This window comes from Sceloporus undulatus, chromosome 5 (assembly GCF_019175285.1).
Source record: "Sceloporus undulatus isolate JIND9_A2432 ecotype Alabama chromosome 5, SceUnd_v1.1, whole genome shotgun sequence".
Taxonomy (NCBI): domain Eukaryota; kingdom Metazoa; phylum Chordata; class Lepidosauria; order Squamata; family Phrynosomatidae; genus Sceloporus; species Sceloporus undulatus.
The window spans coordinates 15,128,716-15,148,427 of record NC_056526.1 but is presented as its reverse complement, the minus strand read 5'-3'; the positions used below and the strand labels follow the sequence as shown (position 1 = coordinate 15,148,427).

The following is a 19,712-nucleotide window of genomic DNA, read 5'->3' as shown; positions in this document are numbered from 1 at the left end:
AGGACAGCTATTACTAGGGCTCCATAGAGGGAAAATAGACTTTCATATGGAAGCTGTTAACTGTGAGAAGCACGTACCCACAGCTTTAAAAAGTTGCTCCTTTGGACTACAGCTCCCACAGGATGGTGTACTATTAGTGACATACAAACCTCTAAGTGTGGAATAGTGCATGCATGTCTCTTTCTGGCCAGGGCACAGGAGGCTATTGCTCACCTTTTGTGCCCCATCCAAAAATTTGCCCCACAGCTATCAAACCTCTAGAGGGGCTTCTGGTACTTCTGCTTAACAGCAGGAGAAGATGGAGAGAGGAGGGATTCAGATGATGAAAATGCAGCTGCTCTGGGCTCAAAGCAGCATAAAAAGTAGGATTCATCCCATCTGTGAATACATTCTAATTTCTTTCTCCCTCCAGGCTGAGACCTGCTGCTGCTGCTGCTGCTTCATCTGAATTACCAATTCATGACTAGTAGTGGCCTCTCCAGGGGCTTGGCACTTTCTGGAGTGGGGAGAAGACGTGGAGCCATGTCAGTAGAGTATTGCACTCCATCTGCTTTCTACAGAATCTAAGCCAGTATCTTCCCCACCTGGAATATTGTGTCCAGTTCTGAGCACCACGATTCCAAAAAGGACATTGAGAAACTGGAGCGTGTCCAAAGGAGGGCAACTAAAATGGTGAAGGGTCTGGAAACCTTGCCCTATGAGGAACAACTTAGGGATCTGGGGATGTTTAGCCTGGAGAAAAGAAGATTAAGAGGTGATATGATAGCCCTGTTTAAATATTTGAAGGGGTGTCACATTGAGGAGAGAACAAGCTTGTTTTCTGCTGCTCCAGAGAATAGGACCAGGAACAACGGATGCAAGCTCCAGGAAAAGAGATTCCACCTCAACATTAGGAGGAACTTCCTGACAGTAAGGGCTGTTCAACAGTGCAATAAGTTGCCTTGGAGAATAGTGGTGTCTCTTTCCTTGGAGGTCTATAAACAGAGGCTGGATGGCCATCTGTCAGGGATGCTTTGATCTGGATTTCCTGCATGGCAGGGGGTTGGACTGGATGGCCCTTGTGGTCTCTTCCAACTCTACGATTCTATGATTCTAAGATTCTACGATTCCACTGAGCATGGTTGTTTTTATATGCTGTCTTGAGTCCCAATATTAGGAACTTATTTCATGGCTTACTAATGTTCCCAATGTTATCAGAAGATTTTTGCCACCAAATTTGCCATCCGAATACAGCCCACTTCCAGAGCCATCCCCACTTCCAGAGCCGCTCCTCCCAGCACTTTTCAGATTTGGGAGTTTTCTGAATGAGCAAAATGGCCACTGGAGCACTCCTGGAAGTGGGGATAGATCCAGGCTGCATTTAGGCATCAAATTTGCACTCACAACCTTTGGTTTGTGAGTGAGTGGCTGCAGTATAGGCATTTAACCACTACACTAAAAAGTGGCAGGTTTTCATAGAGACACCCCCTCCCCAATTGGATCCTCTTAGACAAGATGGACTATTAGAGAGCTTTCAGTTAAACATACACTGTGCTTGAGTAACACGGTCTTCTTGGGCTCAGGTTTATTCCTGTACCCTCTACCTGTTCTTCTGTCCTGACCTGTGACTCATTCTTTGACCTTGCCTCATCATTTATCCTTTACTTTTGACTGAAGCCCTGTCTCCTCAGTTTGCCACTTTGCTCCTGGTACCTGGATGCTGGTCATCTCAGGCGACTGCCCATCCCTGACAGAACATCAGTAGAAACACAAGCTTATGGCAGTGGCAGTGGCATTGGTGGTGATGGTGGAGCAAGAAGAGAAAGGAGGGGGAGGAGCAACAACAGCAAATGGCCAAACCCTTCAGATTTTTGGACTACAACTCCCATGATCCCCAAGAAGTCTCTAATTTGGTATCAAAATCACAAGAAAGCCAAAGTTGGATGGAGCTCAGTTTTTCTTTTCAACCATCTGACTGAAGTTGTTGGATGTTCAAATTAAAGATTTGAAGAAAGGTGTGGAGGGAAGAGGAATGTGTAAACTTTGCATTGTCAAACTCATAGCCATATTTTCCCCACTTGCTGGCCATCAAAAACAGTGCTGTTATGTCAACAAACTCACATACATCCACAAGATCGTCTGCATTCTTTTTCTCTATCACCCTGCTCTGACCTTCTCAGAAAGAGTATTACAATTCTCTTTCTGGACCAAAACTCTTCAGTATTTGAAATTCAGGCCAGTACTTCTTAACTTGTTCCTGTTAAGCCCCAGGGCTGACCTATGGGGAGAAGGAGATGCACTTGGTAAATGTGACTGATCTAGAGTTGAGGCTGGGTCAGATGGACTTGACCCAGAACTGAAACTAGATGAAACCCAATGTGCTGAACCCATCTTTAGCATCCTATGACTTTACAGGAATGGAAGAGAGTTGAAAGAATGTGATTTTTTAAAAATCCCTTATTTTAGGAGATGTCTGGTCAGGCTACTGCTTCTTTGTCTTTTGCTGATCCCATAGTATCTAACATAATATGTGTATATAAATATATAAAGATACAGGAGTGAAAGGAGTAAGAATGACACTTTGTTATAAACCAGTACGCATTTTATTCTGTCACTTTTATTTTTTGCTAGGAAGAATTGGGTAATGGTCCAGATCATTAAATCACAGATTGGAAAGCATATTCATATTTTATTGATTTTCTGGGCAGGGAGCAGTGTCTTTTGTGCAGGAAACATTGTGTTTCCTAGGACTAAAATTAATATTCATAATTATTTGTTCCTGGGTCAAAAATTGGGTTTGCTGACAATTGGGAAATCCCATTGGAATGAATGCATGCCAGCCAAAAAAAATTCAGCATCCCATATGAGGTTTTTATGTAAAACAACAATACTGCTTTGTGCACTGGTTTTTGTGCAAGAAACTATTTTCTCCACAGAATAATTCCCCAACAACAGTTCAGGACATTTAAAAAAAGGTGAACATTGAAGAGGAATATTCATTTTCTCCCATAGCAGGGAGAAAAGTACCGTGATTATTCATATTCTCAAATGAGAATGAAAGAGCCCAGGATTTACATCTCTAGTGTTTCGACCATCATAGGTAACTCTATGTTCCAGGCTATACAAAATCTTCCTTATTCTTGTACAATGGAAAGAATAGTGAGGATACTATTCCTTCCTGATTAACAAAATATGGACACTTTACATTTCTATGAAATTATAATAGCACATTTCAGTTGGGCTGGAGTCCAAGCCATGACCCCAAAGCTAGAAGGTTCTTCATATATGAGTATCCAGCATAGTCAGGATAATCCCCCCATCCCCAAATAATCACGGTGGTCAGAATCCTGTTAATGCCATATCTATCGTCCACCCCGTGGGCTAACAGACTCCCTAGCCGAGCTGACACAGCTGGTCTCAGAACTGGTGCTGGAGTCTCCCAGACTTCTTGTTCTGGGGGACCTCAACATCCCTTTCGAGGCTGGCACACAGGACCTGACAGGTGCAGCTCGGGAGTTCATGGCTTTCGTGATGGCCATGGGCCTGTCACAACTCGTCTTGGGTCCAACGTATTGCGCAGGTAATACGCTCGATGTCGTCTTTAGTACGGATTGGGATAATCTGTGGGCAGAGGTATGTAGTACCTCTGCTCTGTCATGGATGGATCATTTCCTGGTTGAGGTCCAACTTAAGGCAACTACCCAAATCCCCCCCCCGGGGGGTGGAGGACCTATTAGGATGGTCCACCCTCAAAGACTGATGGAACCCAAAAGGTTCCAAGAAGCCTTAAAGGGGTTTATGGTTGGATCTGACGGCAACTCTGTTGATGCCCTGACCAACATCTGGGATAATGACCTTTCCAGGGCTATATACAGTATCGCTCCTAAGCGTCCTTTCTGGCCCACTTCCAATAAGAAACCCTGGTATACAGAAGAGCTCCAGGAAATGAAGTGGGCCGTGCAACGACTAGAGCGCAGCTGGTGGAGACACCAGAGCTTATCTGACAAGACACTCCATCAGGCTCTTTTGAAGTCTTATGGAGTGGCAATAGGCGCAGCAAAGAACTCTTTCTATGCTCAGGGACGTAGCCAAGGGGGGGGGTTCTTGGGGTCCGAATCCCCCCCTTCCATTAGAAAAATGAATGGTGTGTGCTGCTGCGCCACTGCACCCATTCCCCATTATAATGGTGGCACTTAATCTGGACACCCCCCCTCCTTCCTAAAATCCTAGCTACGTCCCTGCTATGCTGCGCGCATTGCGTCTGCAGAGTCACATCCAGCAGAGCTGTTCAGGGTGGTCAGGGAGCTGACTCAGCTTCCTCCCACTCTGAACCCTATTTTAGAACCAACCAAGGCCTGCTGTGATGATTTCAACAACTTCTTTGCAGATAAAATCTCTTGGATAAAGGCTGATCTCGACGCTGGCATTTCAACAGAAACAATAGAAGAGGTGTCCAGAGCTTCCGTGGACTCTATTAAACTGGATCACTTTGAGTTTGTTCATATCGATGAAGTGGACAAGCTTCTTGGAAGTGTTAGGAAGACGACATGCTCTCTCGATGCCTGTCCTTCTTGGCTGACCACCCAGAGTGGTGATGCAGTAACATCATTATTACAAAGTATAATCAATGCATCATTCAGGGAGGGAAAATTTCCATCAAGTTTAAAACTAGCAACAGTTAAACCATTGCTCAAAAAACCCTCCCTGGACCCCCTGGTAAGGAATAACTACAGACCAGTCTCATTGTTGCCATTTTTAGGTAAGGTGATCGAGAGGGCAGTCGCCTTCCAACTCCAAGCAGTTTTGGATGAAACCGATTATCTGGACCCATTTCAAACTGGCTTCAGAGCAGGATATGGAGTTGAGACTGCCATGGTTGCCTTAGTCGATGATCTCCGTCTGGGCATCGACAGGGGAAGTGTGACCTTGTTGGTGCTTTTGGACATCTCAGCGGCTTTCGATACCATTGACCACGGTATCCTCCTGGAATGCCTGAGAGAGTTGGACATCGGGGGAACTGTGCTCCAGTGGTTCCGTTCCTACCTCTCTGGCAGATTCCAGATGGTGCAGTTGGGGGACACTTGCTCCTCTAAGAGGGAACTGACATCTGGTGTCCCTCAGGGAGTGATTCTGTCCCCCATTTTGTTTAACATTTACATGAAACCGCTGGGAGAGATCATCCGAAGACACGGGGCGCGGTGTTATCAGTACGCTAATGACACCTAAATATGTTTCTCTGTGTCTCCGACTGATGCAGTCACTAAGGATGGACCATATCTCTCCGCCTCTACTGCCAAGATCCTGGTCCATGCCCTAGTGATCTCACGACTTGATTACTGTAATGTCCTCCTGGCTGGGCTTCCTTTTTCTCACCTCCGTCCTTTAATCTCTGTCCAGCATTCAGCTGCACGCATTATCACTTCCACCCACCACTCTGACCACATCTCTCCTGTGTTGGCATCCCTTCACTGGCTCCCTCTCCCTTTCTGCATTCAGTATAAGCTCCTGCTGTCGACATTCAAAGCCCTCCATGGACTGGCCCCTCCTTACTTATCAGACCTTCTTTCTCCTCACCTTCCCACCAGGGCCCTCCGTTCTGGTAGTCAAGGGTTCCTGTCCCAGCCCAGGATTTCCTCTGCCCCATCTCGGATTCGCCCCTTTTCACTTGCTGCCCCTCACTCCTGGAACCTTCTTCCTCCACAAGCAAGAGCCATCACTTCTTTAACCAGCTTCAAAACGGAGTTGAAAACCATCCTATTCAGAGAAGCCTTCCCAGGCATCGCATAATTGTCGCTTACTATCTGATGTTCTGTTGTTGGCTGTTTATCGATCCATTTCCTATATTGCTATGTTCTGTATATGTATTATCCTACTTGTGAGTATGTATTTTCCCTGGATAATGATTAACCTTCCATTTTGAAGCCAAGCCCTCCCTCCAGTCCATCTGCCTTGGTCCAGGCCTCGGAGGTTGAGAGGAACTGCTGGACCTCTTACCCTTTCCCGTCACCACTCCCTTCTCCTTCTGTGTCATGTCTTTTTAGATTGTAAGCCTGAGGGCAGGGAACCGTCTAACTAAAAAGATTGCATGTACAGCGCTGTGTAAATTTACAGCGCTTCATAAATAAAGGTTAATAATAATAATAATAATAATAATAATAATAATAATAATAATAATAATAATCTGTCATGGCCAGCCAAGATCAGCTCTCGGAGGATGAGCCTCCTCCAGAGCAAGAGCTGATTGAGGCTACACCAGGTGGCAATCCTGCCCTGCCAGGTCCCAGCTGTGCTCTCCCAGGCCCTGAGGAGGAGGCCCAACCAGGTCCTAGTGCTAGGGAAGGGCCTCCTATGGTGCAACAGTTTAGTGGTGACTCTGGGGAGGAAGCTTGTCTGGAGGTGCCTATGTTCAGAGAGAGAAGGGCTGAGAGTGCTTGCAGGTGCAGATCCAGGAAGATTGCAGAGAGGCAATTAGCCAACCAGCCTCAGGTGGCACGGGGGAGAGTTTCCCTTACTTAAACTGCTGAGAGACCTTCACTGTTTGCCAGAGTTTATTGCATGATCTCTTGCTGCTAGCACTGGCTTCTGGTACCTTGATTCCTTGTTGCTTGACCTCGGACCGGACCCTTGTTATCTTCTGGCTGCTTTGACCTCAAACTGTTTTGACCACCCTGACTCCCAGTATCCTGACTTTGGCTTGGCTTTCGGATTGCTTTGACTTCTGGTACCCTGACCTCGGCTTGACTTCTCGGACTGCTTTCACGCTGAATCCTTGCAAGGTTTGTGTTTGCATTTGCTTGCTGAGCCGAGTCATTCCTATCAGTGTATGTCTGTGAATGCTGGCTGCAGTCCAGGACAGCATCTCTCCTCTGAATGCTTGCCTGGAGTCGGTAATGGGCTGCATGAGGGAAAACAAACTCAGTCTGAATCCAGAGAAAAAGGAAGTACTGGTGATAGGTTCCCCAGGTCCGGGGAAGGAAATTTATCCACCTGTCCTGAATGGGGGTCACACTTCCCCTGAAGGACGAAGTTTGCAGTTTAGGAGTACTTCTGGACGCATCCCTGCAGTTGACATCTCAAGTAGATGCGACGGTCAGAAGTGCTTGCTATCAGCTTCGGTTGATACGCCAACTGCGACTCTACCTGGGCCAAAGGGACCTTGAAACTGTGGTACATGCTCTGGTAACCTCTTGCTTAGATTTCTGTAATGTGCTCTACATGGGGCTACCCTTGTACCAAGCTCAGAAGCTACAGTTAGTACAAAATATGGCAGCCAGATTGGTCACTGGGGCATCTAGGTTTGATCATATAACACCCATTCTGAAAAATCTTCACTGGCTGCCCATTTCCTTCCGAGCGCAATACAAGGTGTTGGTTATTACCTATAAAGCCCTATATGGCTTGGGCCCGAGTTACTTGAGGGGCCACATCCCCCCGTATAATCCGCCCCGCACACTCAGAATATCCAGGAAGAATCTCTTGGAAGTCCCTTCATCCAAATATGTCTCCACTTCCCAAAAGGCCTTTTCAGTGGCGGCCCCGTGAATGTGGAATAATATTCCTGAGGAGCTCCGTCTGACGACCCCCCTAGAAACATTTAAAAAGAGATTGAAAACCCTTCTCTTTTGTCAAGCCTTCCCCCCTGAAGAATGAAGCTGTGTATTCTGTTGCCATTGATTCTCTGCTTTAACCTTTGACTGATTGTGTTGGAGTTTTTAGTGTTATATATTGTATATTTGTAATATGGATTTTTATGAGATATGTTGTACTTGGTTTTATGTACTTGGTTTTATTGACTGTAAACCGCTTTGATCTTTGGAAAAGTGGTATACAAATAAAATTTATTATTATTATTATTATTATTATTATTAGGTTGTACTTTCTTGTCCTTTGCTCAACAGACATATTCAATTAATAGTCACTTTTATTTCATAAGTGTAACCATTTCACAGTGGCCTAAATCCTATTGTTTGTCTAGACTAGAGTAGTGCCATTGAATTAATTGAACTTACTTATGTGTTTATTCACCATTCAACAACTGTTTCCAAAGACATATGTGGGTTTTAGCTTACATGCTATCCATGATATTGGCATGTTTAATTCAAATGTATGCCTGTGTATGTCTTTTGAGTGGGGTTGTTGCAGAAATTGGTATTCTCTTCCTCCTTCTGCAACAAACAAAAACCTGTCCCCTCAACTCATTGTTTGGCTGCTTCAGCCCCCTCCATAGCCATTCAGTGGCTGGTAGAGGGAAGCATCTGACTATGTCCCAATAACCACATGCAGAAATATTCCTTCATTTTCTGAGACTTCCAGAAGATGTAATCCACCTGGGTCTATCTATGGGGATGTAGCCAGATGCTTCTTCAGTGCCCTCATGCTTTCCACCAGCCATTGAATGGTTGGGGTGGGTGCTAAGGCAACTAAAGGGTTAATTGAAGGGTGATAGGAAACCTGTAGCATAGTTTTACCTGTGGAACATTTATATGAAATTTGTCATGCTTCAGAAGATGAAACAGACCTACCACAGCTATGTCCTCCTCCAGCTCAGTGTGATAGCCACTTGAGTTCTCCTGAAGAGCAGAAAGTAGGAGAGAGAGCTCCAAGTCTGTGGGAAAAGGGAAGGCTTCAGCATTTGGCAAAACCCCATTCTTTTCTCCAGAGGCAAAGTGAGTTGCTGTGCACATGTGGGGGAGAAATGCACTATGGAAATATGGTCTGCAGGTTCGGTGGGGCTTAGTTGGGTAGTTTTATAAGTCAGAGGCCTTTCCCCATTTAGTTTGCTGGACACAAATTTGGTTTCTATCTCAACCTGCATCTACTGTGAGATATGACCCTGTGATTTATGACCCTGGACTGTTTCTTGACCCAGACATCTTGCAACTCCTATATGGGCTCTGCTTTGATCTACAACTCCTGACCCCAGACACTGCCTGTTCCTTCATCTACTGCACTTTCGGCACTCTGCATTCTGTTGCAGCATAAAAGCAGGATAACATCCTGTTTTATGGGATCATGATCACAGATAGATACAAATGGACAGTAGAAATCTTTTGCTTTCATATCAAAATGCATAGCCCTTCTAGTTTTGAAGACTTTTGCCATTTGTGCCCCAATTTCTCCCCAATTCCACAAGAGCCAGAAACTTAGCCCTGATCCAAATCAAGAGATACTACATAAGCAACAGCTGTACTTGAGAAACTCTATCATGTATGCACTTGGTGTACAAAGATCCTCAAAAGGGAGCGGGGGGGGGGGGGGTTACAAATAAATAAATAAATAAATAAATATTAGAAAGATGAAACCTTTTATTAGCAGGACTGGACTTCTTTTTGTGCTTTTCACCATGTATTACATATCACATTTAGCAGATGTATATGCTTCTAGTCCATAAGCTCCAGGGATCTGTTCTTCCTTTGATTATGAAAATCAAAAAAATCTGAATGGTGGTGGTGATGCTATTATCATTCAACTAAACACTGTCCAGTTAAATGCATGAAAGCCTGCTCACTGGGGAATACTGTGATTTGAACATTGTTATAGGCAATTGAATTATTTGTCCATTAGAACATCTTTCTCCTCTTTTTTTCCCTCATGAGCTCTTCTACCACATTAACTGGAGCATTTTTGTTGGAGAATATAAGCATAAAGAAGGGTGGTAACTGCATATAACAAGCTGCTAATCACAAAGAAATTATAATGATTTTTTTCATGGTCCATTGCCATTTAGTCATCTTCATGGAATTACTACCCTCCATTTGCACAATGTTCCCATTAGCATGATTGCACAAAAGGCCTAGGTTATGTATATATTTTGCAGTATGCAATTGAAGCAGAAATGAAGGGCCACACACAGATTACAAATTTTGGGGCCAAATTCTGCATGCACTATTTATTGTGTATACTCATGTGTACATCTAGAAATTTTAGTGGAAAAAAAAATCAGCCCAAGAAACCTGGATCGACTTATCCATACACACACACACACACACACACACACACACACCACCTTTTCTGAGTAGAGTCATGAAAGATGAGAGATTAATCCATCCTGGGAGAACCTAAAAGATGCACCAACCCCCTCTACTCTATCTGCTGTGGTGGTGTTCTGGCTTTTTTTTTTTTTTAATGCCTGGTTGGGAAAATGGAGGTGGTGGTTCTTTGGTGCTTTCCTTCAAAGGAGTGACAAGAGAGTAGAGAGGGTTGGTGCTTCTTTTCGGTTCTCCCAAGACAGACTCTGGCCTTTCACCACTCTTCTCAGAGAAGGGGATAGTTCCCTTTTTGATAAGAGTTAATACTGTACTTCAACTCTTGCCTTTATATCCTTTTTTGACATGTGCATGTTTTCTTAGCCCTGACCTCTGGATGTCCCTCTACTGTCAATCCCAGACCATTATGTTTGCTATGAGTTGGCTGACTTTTTGGGACTATCTAAAGAATTGCTAAAAGGCTGATGTCTTAAGACACATAAGCAAAGCTCTCCTGGTTTGTAATGTGCAAAGTTGGTGGCACTATGAAATAAAACATGGTTTAGAAAAGAAACAAAACTCAGATCAAGCTGAGGTCTTTGCATTAACAGAATTACTGGCATTCTCTACCTCCTTGGCCCAGTTTGGAAGGCAAAGCTGCCATACAGCCAGGGGAAATTAACCTCTCAGTTAGCGACAGAAGTAATAAGAATCTACTTGAGCAAAAGCCTTCATATTCCTCCAGAGTTCTGAGACACCATGCCATCTTTGTGATTTTAATTTTTTTAAAAAAGATCTTGGCTGTAGAATAAGATCATCAGGGCAAAAATGTTGATTACGGGTTTGGGAGAATGAAAAAAGCAAATTACTTTCCCCTCTTAAAAATAAAGTGCTCTTGGCATCCCACTTTGGCTGTTTTTCAAACCTCCTGTCCTTAACGCTCAATAAATATTGATTTTGGATGCTTCTCTGTATACTCAGTGTTTTTTCTCTTTAAATTGTTGTCTTAATGTTTACTGGAGATAGATGTAGACATTTGCTTTCTAATAGCGCTGTGACCCATCACAGTTTTGTGGTGTTACTGCTCTGGTGAAACTGAATAGCCATTCCAAACCAAAAATAAAATAACCAAATAAATAAAAAGCAGCAATTTTATTTCTATGAGGTAAGGAGGTAAAGTGCTCAAATATATTGCCCTTGTAAAGAGTCTGTTATATATATGGTAAATCACTCCTCTTTCCTTTCCAATAATAGCTTAAAAGCTATCTGAATTACCATCTCTATTTACTTTATAAGCTGGCCTAACTTAAGTCACTTTGATTTCTATGGATCAATAGTAAGAAAAACTAAATTTGGCTTTAAGTTGATGTTTTAACTATCAAAAGAAAATACAAATGGTATCAAACATACCATACTGCATGCAACCCATCTCTATAATGTTGAATTGGTATCATGAATCCTATTTGCTAGTCTCAAAAAGAGTGTGTGTGTATGTGGTTTCCCATCCAAGTACTAACTAGGGCTGGCTTGCTTAGCTTCCAAAATAAGACAGGATTGGGTGCCCTTGAGGTATTTAGACCCTCCCCAATGAGAATAGACCCATTCAATCAACAGTTCAATTGTGAGTCAACACATAAGTAAATCCCATTAAGTCAATGTGTCTAATTTGGAGTTACAATAGGATTCAAGCCATGGTTTCCTTTATTTATGAATTATTATTATTAAAAGTAATATACATTTACACAATTCAACAGAACAAAATAAATGTACAGACTGACAGCATTCCTTAGCAAAACATGTATAAATACACATATTTGTTTTTTGAGCCTTCAGATTAAGATGTCTTTCCAAAGACTGACAGGAGAACCAGGTAGATCAAGATGGTCACTGTTTCCATTAATAAAAGAAATAAATTGAACTAATCCATAATAAAGGAATCATCAGGAAGTTCATTTCTTGAGTTGCCAACCTATTGTGTCAGTTTTTCCTCTACAGCAAGGGACCATGATCTAAGTTTTAAGGTTTCCTTTCATGTTAAATTAACTCACCAATCCATAAATTAATTATACTCCATGTGAAGCACATCAAAGCTTTATAGATACATTCTAGAAGTATCTAAGGAACAGTGGGTTGATATGGATGGTGACTCAGTGATGAACCCAGTCTGAACTTTAAAGGATGTGTCTGAGGTGCTGAATCTAGTTGGAAGACTACATTTACTACCAAAGGCACGGGACAGATGGGCACTATAGGGCACCCTCATCACATGTGAGGGGCAACACTTCCAGATGCCCCTCGCCCCTTGCACTTGATGAGAGTGTCAAAATAGCGGCACCCTGTACAAATGGGCACTGTCATTTTGAAACGACAGACACTTAGCGTCCGCATGTCACGGCTCCATAATGACATCATGGTGCCTCAAAAAGAACCCACTTTTTGCGGGTTCTTTTTGCTGCATGAAGAAGCCGCGCAGTTTGTCCACTGCAGCTTCTTCGCGCAGCAAAACAAGGCATAAGCAGACCGCCCTTTTTGGGCATTCTGTACCCCGCCTTAGATAGCACCACATGGATTAAAACCTAGAGTGAATTCACCAGCTCACTATCATCAGTTCTACCAGCTTTCACTGAAGAACCTTTTCAAGGATAAAGCTTGTTTGAAGACAGGAATTAGGCCAAAATTCCAATGGCATCTTACACATGCCTAAGTTCACCTATTTAAGTGGTTGGGTATTTTTATCCAATATGGAATGCCCATATTCACTTCAAGGTTGTAGAAGTGGTATTGCATGTGTCGTGTCATTGTACATGGTCAAACATTGTGCATAAAAAGCATGTGTCCAGTGTGCATTCTTACACCCTGTGCATCATTGGCTACTGCCACACTGTAAAATTAATGCAGTTTGACACCATTTTAATTGGCATGGCTCAATAATAATAATAATAATAATAATAATAATAATAATAATAATAGCTTTATTTTTACCCCACCTCTCTGTCAAAAAGACAATCGTGGTGGCTTATATTTAAAAGAATGCATGCAATACGTAACATTCCAATTATTCCCTCCCTCCCCTAAAACACATTAACAATTAAAATAATCCATTAAAATGATCAGAGATTGGCAAATGGGGTTACAGAATGCTCAATAAGATGGTGGATTCAATTGGTGGCTGGGTTTACTATTCAGGAAAGGCTTGCCAGAAGAGATCTGTCTGGACAGCCTTTTTAAAGCTGTCCAAGCTGGTAATATGACGGATCTCCTCCGGCAGGCCATTCCATAATCTAGGAGCAGAAGAAGAGAAGGTCCTCTGGGTGGTTGCAGTCAACCAGTTTTTAAAGGCCACAGTAGATTCTTCCTAGAGGACCTGAATGCATGGGGTGGATTGTACAGAAGAAGATGGTCCCATACACATCCAATGGAATCCTGGGATGTGTAATTTGTTGTGACACCAGTGGTGTCCAACAGAGAAGGCCAAATATCTCACAAAACTACACATTCCAGAATTCCATAGGATTGAGTCATTGCAGTTAAAGTAGTGTCAAACTGCATCAATTCTACAGTTTAGATGCAGCCATTTAGCATTGTTTATTGAGATGCAATAAGCATTGTATTGCATGTTTAATTGTGCAACATTTCAGTTCACGAACAAAGTACTGTCACACAACTACTGTTCCATCTTCTAGCTGCATTCCATCTTCTAACTGTAGAAGCACAGCCTCATTTTTCTGCTTTACCAGAAGGGTGACCATGCTGGCTGAGAAAATTTGGGGTTTGTAGTTAATATCATGGTAACATTTCAAGCTCCGGTCTCCAGGGAGGTTTGCCTGTTACCTACTTTGATGTCATTTTCATAACAGGAAAAAAAATTCTTTCACATTTTTAGGCCTTTTAAAGCTATATGATCTCATGGTGTTTTTCCCCTCAGCCAGATTTGTTATAAATCTGTAAGAGATTTGTTATTTTACAGCCTGAGGCCAAATGTAAACTACTGTGTTTCACTAGGCGGCTTTCTCCCCTTTCTTATTACATCAGTGTTTGAATGTTTCTGAACTTTTCTATGTGGTTTGGGGTTGTTTTTTGTTTTTGTTTTTTTAGAGGAGAACCATTCCAAAAACCGATTTTTTTTTCTAATTCATTGGAAGGAAGTGCTCTAAGCTAAAATATGCTGGCAGTTTTGGTCCCACCCTTTTGCCATTGGCTCTACTTTCATTAAATGTGGCTCCTCTCTTCAACTGAGTTTGGCCCTTGGCTGAAAGAGAGTCCCCTACTCTTGGCCTTTAGTACACTGAAAGTTATGGCTGGCTGGCTGGCTGGCTGGCTGGCTGGCTGGCTGGCTGGCTGGCTGGAACCTGGTACTTGGAACTGGAGCATTCACATTATAGAGTGTGAAAATATCCTGCAACTAGTTATTCTCGCTAGCTCTTTTTGTCAAAAAGAAATACAGAGCAGCAGTCACTGCATTTGTTGTTGTTGTTAACTGCCCTCAAACAAACCTCAATTCATGGTGACCCTGTGGATAAAACATCTTCAAGACCCCTTGTCTACTACTGCTCTGCTTAGGTCCTGTAAATTCATACTTGTGACCTCTTCAATTGAGTCTATCCATCTAACTTACAGTCTTGCTCTTTTTCTGCATCCCTCCACTTTTCCTTGCATTATTGTATTTTCTAATGAGTCATGGCTTCATATGATGTTGCCAAAGTATGACAGCCTCATCTTGGCTTCCAGGAAGAGTTCAGGTTTAATCTGTTCAAGGACTCATATGATTGTCTTCTTGGGCATCCACAGTATCCTCAGCACTCTTCTCCAAATAAGCTGATTTTTTTCTTCACTACTTTTTTTTTCTTTTGCTGTCCATCTCTCACATCCAGACATGGTGATGGGGAAACAATGGGTTGGACTATTCTAAGTTTAGGACTCAGTTGTATATCCTTATATACGTACTTTAGAATCTTTTGTGGCTTCCCTTCCCATTCCTAGTCATCTTCTAATTTCTTGACTGCAGTCTCCATTCTGACTGATGTTTGACCCTAGGTACAGGAACTCTTTTACTACTTTGATTTCCTTGTCATCTGGGTTGAAAGTATGTAGGTCCTCTGTGGTCATTATTTTATGTTCAGGATTAAGCCTTCCTTTGTACTTTCTTCTTTGGCCTTCTTTAATAATTGTTCCAAGTCTTTTAACATGTCATTATTTTGAGAACCAGAAAAGACATTTCCTTGAGATAGAGAATGGAATCTTGCAAATGCAAGAGAATGGAATATGGAAGTAGCCAGTGGAAAGGGGTGAGCACAGTGCCCTGCAAAATTTTCCTTCTTCTTTCACAATATTTACTTATGATTACCTAAGAAAAAGGATTGGCTCACACATTGTTATTGTCATGTATATTCAAGTCAGCTCCATCTTATAGCAAGCCTGTCTGAGGACTTACTTGCAAGATTTTATCAAAATAAAACTTCCCTTGTCTTCCTCTGAGGCTGAATATGACCTGCCCAAGGTCACCTAAGGGGTTTCCATGACTGAAGAGAGATTTGAACCCCGATCTCCCACAGTCCTAGTCCCAAAACTCAAACCACCACACTATACTGGATCCCTATATATGCTTCAGTAACTCATGCAGCTTGTCCCATAAATATCTGTGAAACAATGCAAACATTTAGCCCTTCAAAGAAGAAGCCCTCCAGTCTCTCTTCCATTTTGATGATGGTTGCTTTATTAAAAAATGCAGCTGGGGGCAGCGGTTGTGACATTACTGTTGTTGAAAATACCAGATGTACACAAAGAGTGATGCGGGCTTGAGGGAGACCCCAAGTTTGGAGACTAGTGGAACATGGCGATAACCTGAAAGCAAATCAACAGGAGAGAAAAAGTTAAAATGAATTGAATGTAACAGCATAAACCAGGGGTAGGCAGAATGTGGATCAGAATCAGAGCATTAAAAAGTTTTATTTGGGTGAAAGCAACTACCAGAATTCCCCAGTCAGTATGATCACTGGGAGTTATAGTAAATTTTTAAAAAAAATCCAGCATTTATATTTACAGAGAGATTTCTGGAGTGATTTGCAGATTTGTAGCTAATCTTTGATCCAGACAACAAACTGTGTGTGAAGCCACCTTCCACAACATACCTACAGCAATTTGATTCCAATTTAAGTCTCATGACTCCCCTCAGGGAGTTCTAGCATTTGTATTTTGATGAGTTCATTAAAATTGTCTGCTAGAGAGTGCTAGTAGTGGAGTTAAAAGGAAGCAGAGTAGAACTGCTGGAAGAAACCTAAGCATTCTCTTTCCCCTCATTAAATAGATAGGGTTTCCTATTTAGTTCCCTCTGTGTTCAAGACAGTCTCTTATCTCTAGATTCTAAACTGTTAATCTTACAGTTAGTATGTGTCTCTAGCCTGACTGCTAGTCTTATATATTTCTCTCAATCTTCCTTTTATATACATACTGTCTTTAGTTAGATTAGTATTTAGTTTTTGTTATGTAATTATTTATTAAAGTCATTATTATTATTATTATTATTATTGGAGTAAATCTTTATTCTTTAGAAAGACAGTTTTAAAATGATAGTCTGACCCACATTTTCCTTGTACTGCTGATGAAAGCTGAACTCTAACAAGTTTAACTTTCAAACTTGCATATTTTTGTTTCCCTTTAAACAAAACCCTGGGATACTAAAAGTGCACACCAGAAGAAGTCTCTAGAAGTGAATACTAACTACTAAGTACTCCACCAAACCCCAAATGCCAGGATGTCATAGGATGGAGCCATACAGCTCAAGGGACTATAAAACTACTATAATGGCAGAGTGTGAGGACATTCAAGAAACCATCTTTTCACAAGTAATAGATGGTAGAAGTAATAATAGTTCTTGTTTTAAAAAAATATAGGCCAGAATCCCATATCACCCAGTTTCCAATCACTGGTAGACTAGACCTCCTTTTCACCATGCATCTGATGCCTGATAAAGTAAATTGTGGGTTATGTGTGTATGTTATCTTCATGCACTGAAATTAATAAAATTTGGGGGGGAAATACTTTCCATTTTACTTGCAGATTTATTTACTCAGTTTACCTAATCGATCCAACTTCCCACCCATTAACTGAAGTTTTATTCCTGCACATTTAAACTGGTTGTATTTTGAAATACACACTTTACTCTGTGTATACTTTATTTCTCAACAATGCCATTAAAACTTGCAAATGTGTGGAATACCTTAGCGAGCTGGGGATGTTTAGCCTGGAGAAGAGAAGGTTAAGAGGTGATATAATAGTCTTGCTTAAATATTTGAAGGGATGTCATATTGAGGAGGGAGCAAGCTTGTTTTCAGCTGCTCCAGAGACTAGGACCCGGAGCAATGGATGCAAGCTCCAGGAAAAGAAATTTCACCTCAACATTAGGAAGAACTTCCTGACAGTAAGGGCTGTTCGACAGTGGAACAAACTCCCTCAGAGAGTGGTGGAGTCTCCTTCCTTGGAGATCTTTAAGCAGAGGCTGGATGGCCATCTGTCGGGGATGCTTTGATTGAGAGTTCCTGCATGGCAGGGGATTGGACTGGATGGCTCTTGAGGTCTCTTCCAACTCTACGATTCTATGATTCTAAAGGCAAGGTACACATTTTATCATAACAGTTCATGGGAACTGTGGTAATGAAACTTTCAACACAACTGTTGAGTCCAACAACATTGCTTTCCATCCTTAATCTTGGAAATAGTTCTGTAATTTATTTCAGCCTGGTGAATTCGAGGTTAATCTGAGGGCTCTGCTTGGGTTTTTTGAATTGCAAATCATTCCTGGGGTTTCAGGTACTAAGTAATGAGAAGATATGTATGCATTCCTATCGGAGCTTCCTCATGACTTTCTTTTAGCAGACTCCAATGGGTTGCAAAGGTAAGAACTGAAAATAGTTTTTGTAATTCATGCTTGGGCTCCAATATACATTTTTCTACTGGAAACTAAAGGATTCTGAAGCTTTTGACCTGAATCTGATAGGACAGTCCCAACTAAAGTAGACCCATTCAATCAATTGTTGAGCTAACACATAGGTGAATCCAACCAGGAGAGAGCCAGCAAGTGTACTGGTTTGGGCATTGGACTATAATTCTGGCAATCAGGGGTTGAATTCCCACCATGAAAACCCACTGGGTGACCTTGGGCAAGTCACACTCACTTGAAGGCACACAAAAATAAGAACAAATTCAGTTGATTCAATGGGTATACTCTAGTTGGAACTAATAGCATTCAGTCCTTTATATTGCTCCAATAATTATCACCCATTAAGTGAAAATATGGGAGATGATGATGGGTGATTATTTCTACTGCTGTTTACTAAGCTTTTTTTCCGCTTTCATAGCCAGCTAATTTACCAGCAAGTACTCTTTCCAATGAGACAGTCTGTTTTCTACATTTCCATAACCACGTTTTCTGGATATGGGAAGGAAAACATCCTAAACACCAAATAATGAAATTTCTTTCATTCATTCCTTCATATCCCAACTTTTTCCCACTATGGGACCGAAAGCAACTTACAATCGTTTTTTTTTTAAATGCTAAAAGTATAGATTGTACAACAGTTTAAAACCCATTTAACAGCTAATCCAATTTAAACATTAATTGAGAAGAATTACCAGCACATTCAAAACATAGTAAAAGATGAAGCACACACATTAACCATCCTTCTCCCCCAGCCAGATAAAAGCCGAAAGCCCATTTAAAGAAAACGAAGTGAAACCAGTGGTGTAAAATTAGAAATGATACACTGATATAAAAGTAGACTTCATAGGCCAAACATAGCCATCATACTAACATCCAACATCCATACTAACATACAGGTTGTTAGGTTTTTTTAAAAAAAAATGGAATTTTTTGCAAAATTTCATATTGATCCATGGGAGATCCAGGAAGGGCTCCAATTGTGGTGGAAATGCCCTTTACAACTCCATTTGCAGTGCATGTACACACACACATACTTTATTCCCCAAAACATATTTCACCCCTGCAGGGACTTGGGGGAGGGAGTCATATAGGTTTCACAGGCCACATTTTGTCCACCCTTCACTAACACTGCACAACTTTCTTCTCCTCTCCTTGACTTTGCTAAAGCTCTCAATAAAAAGTTTCTCTGAGCAGAAGGAGTGAAATACAACTGCAAGGAATACAGGAAGATAACTCCATCCCAGTTCCACTGGGAGAACCATTTTTGTCAACAGAATCATCCTTTGGCATACATGCTACAGCAGACCATCTAACATTTTACAAATGAACAACAGGACACATGTGGCATATGAAAGGAATATCACAGTGTGGTTAAGCTAGGAAAATTATTGTGGACGAACACAGGAGCTAGGAGAGGCTACCACAGATTGCTGTTGTCTGAGCCTACTGGGAAGGGGAAGATTCTGCCCCCTTCTCTCCTCTCCCCATTGCTGAATTAACTGAGAGGAAACTACTTTTGCACTTTGAATTCAGTTTGTAACAAATAAATCAAACTGAGGATAAAGGGGGAAAGTGGCAACAGGGGAGAGAAACTGGGACGTTTTAAAAGCAGCTGAAAAAGTGGGATCACAGAGGATTAATTGGGACTGTCCCTAACAAATCAGGACAGTTGGAGGGTATGCCATGAACATAAAGTGGTTCCTGTCTGCCACAGTCCTATCTTTTTTCAGGAACTTGTCCCATAATTATTATACCAAGGTGGGAAGGAATAAAGAACATTAGTAGAGTGTATTTTTAGTAACCTAAATTTTATTGTTAGTCCCAGCTTAGGT

General features: G+C 41.8%; 1 protein-coding gene across 1 annotated transcript in view; it reads right to left on the bottom strand.

Annotated features, from left to right (window-relative positions):
* Positions 1–15,649: 15,649 nt before the first annotated feature.
* Positions 15,650–19,712, bottom strand: part of LOC121931569 (1-phosphatidylinositol 4,5-bisphosphate phosphodiesterase zeta-1-like) — a 51,438-nt gene continuing 47,375 nt past the window's right edge. The window contains exon 13 of the mRNA XM_042469474.1: positions 15,650–15,785. Coding sequence (XP_042325408.1) covers positions 15,694–15,785 — 92 coding nt within the window. The 3' untranslated portion in view covers positions 15,650–15,693. The remainder of the gene's footprint in view (positions 15,786–19,712) is intronic.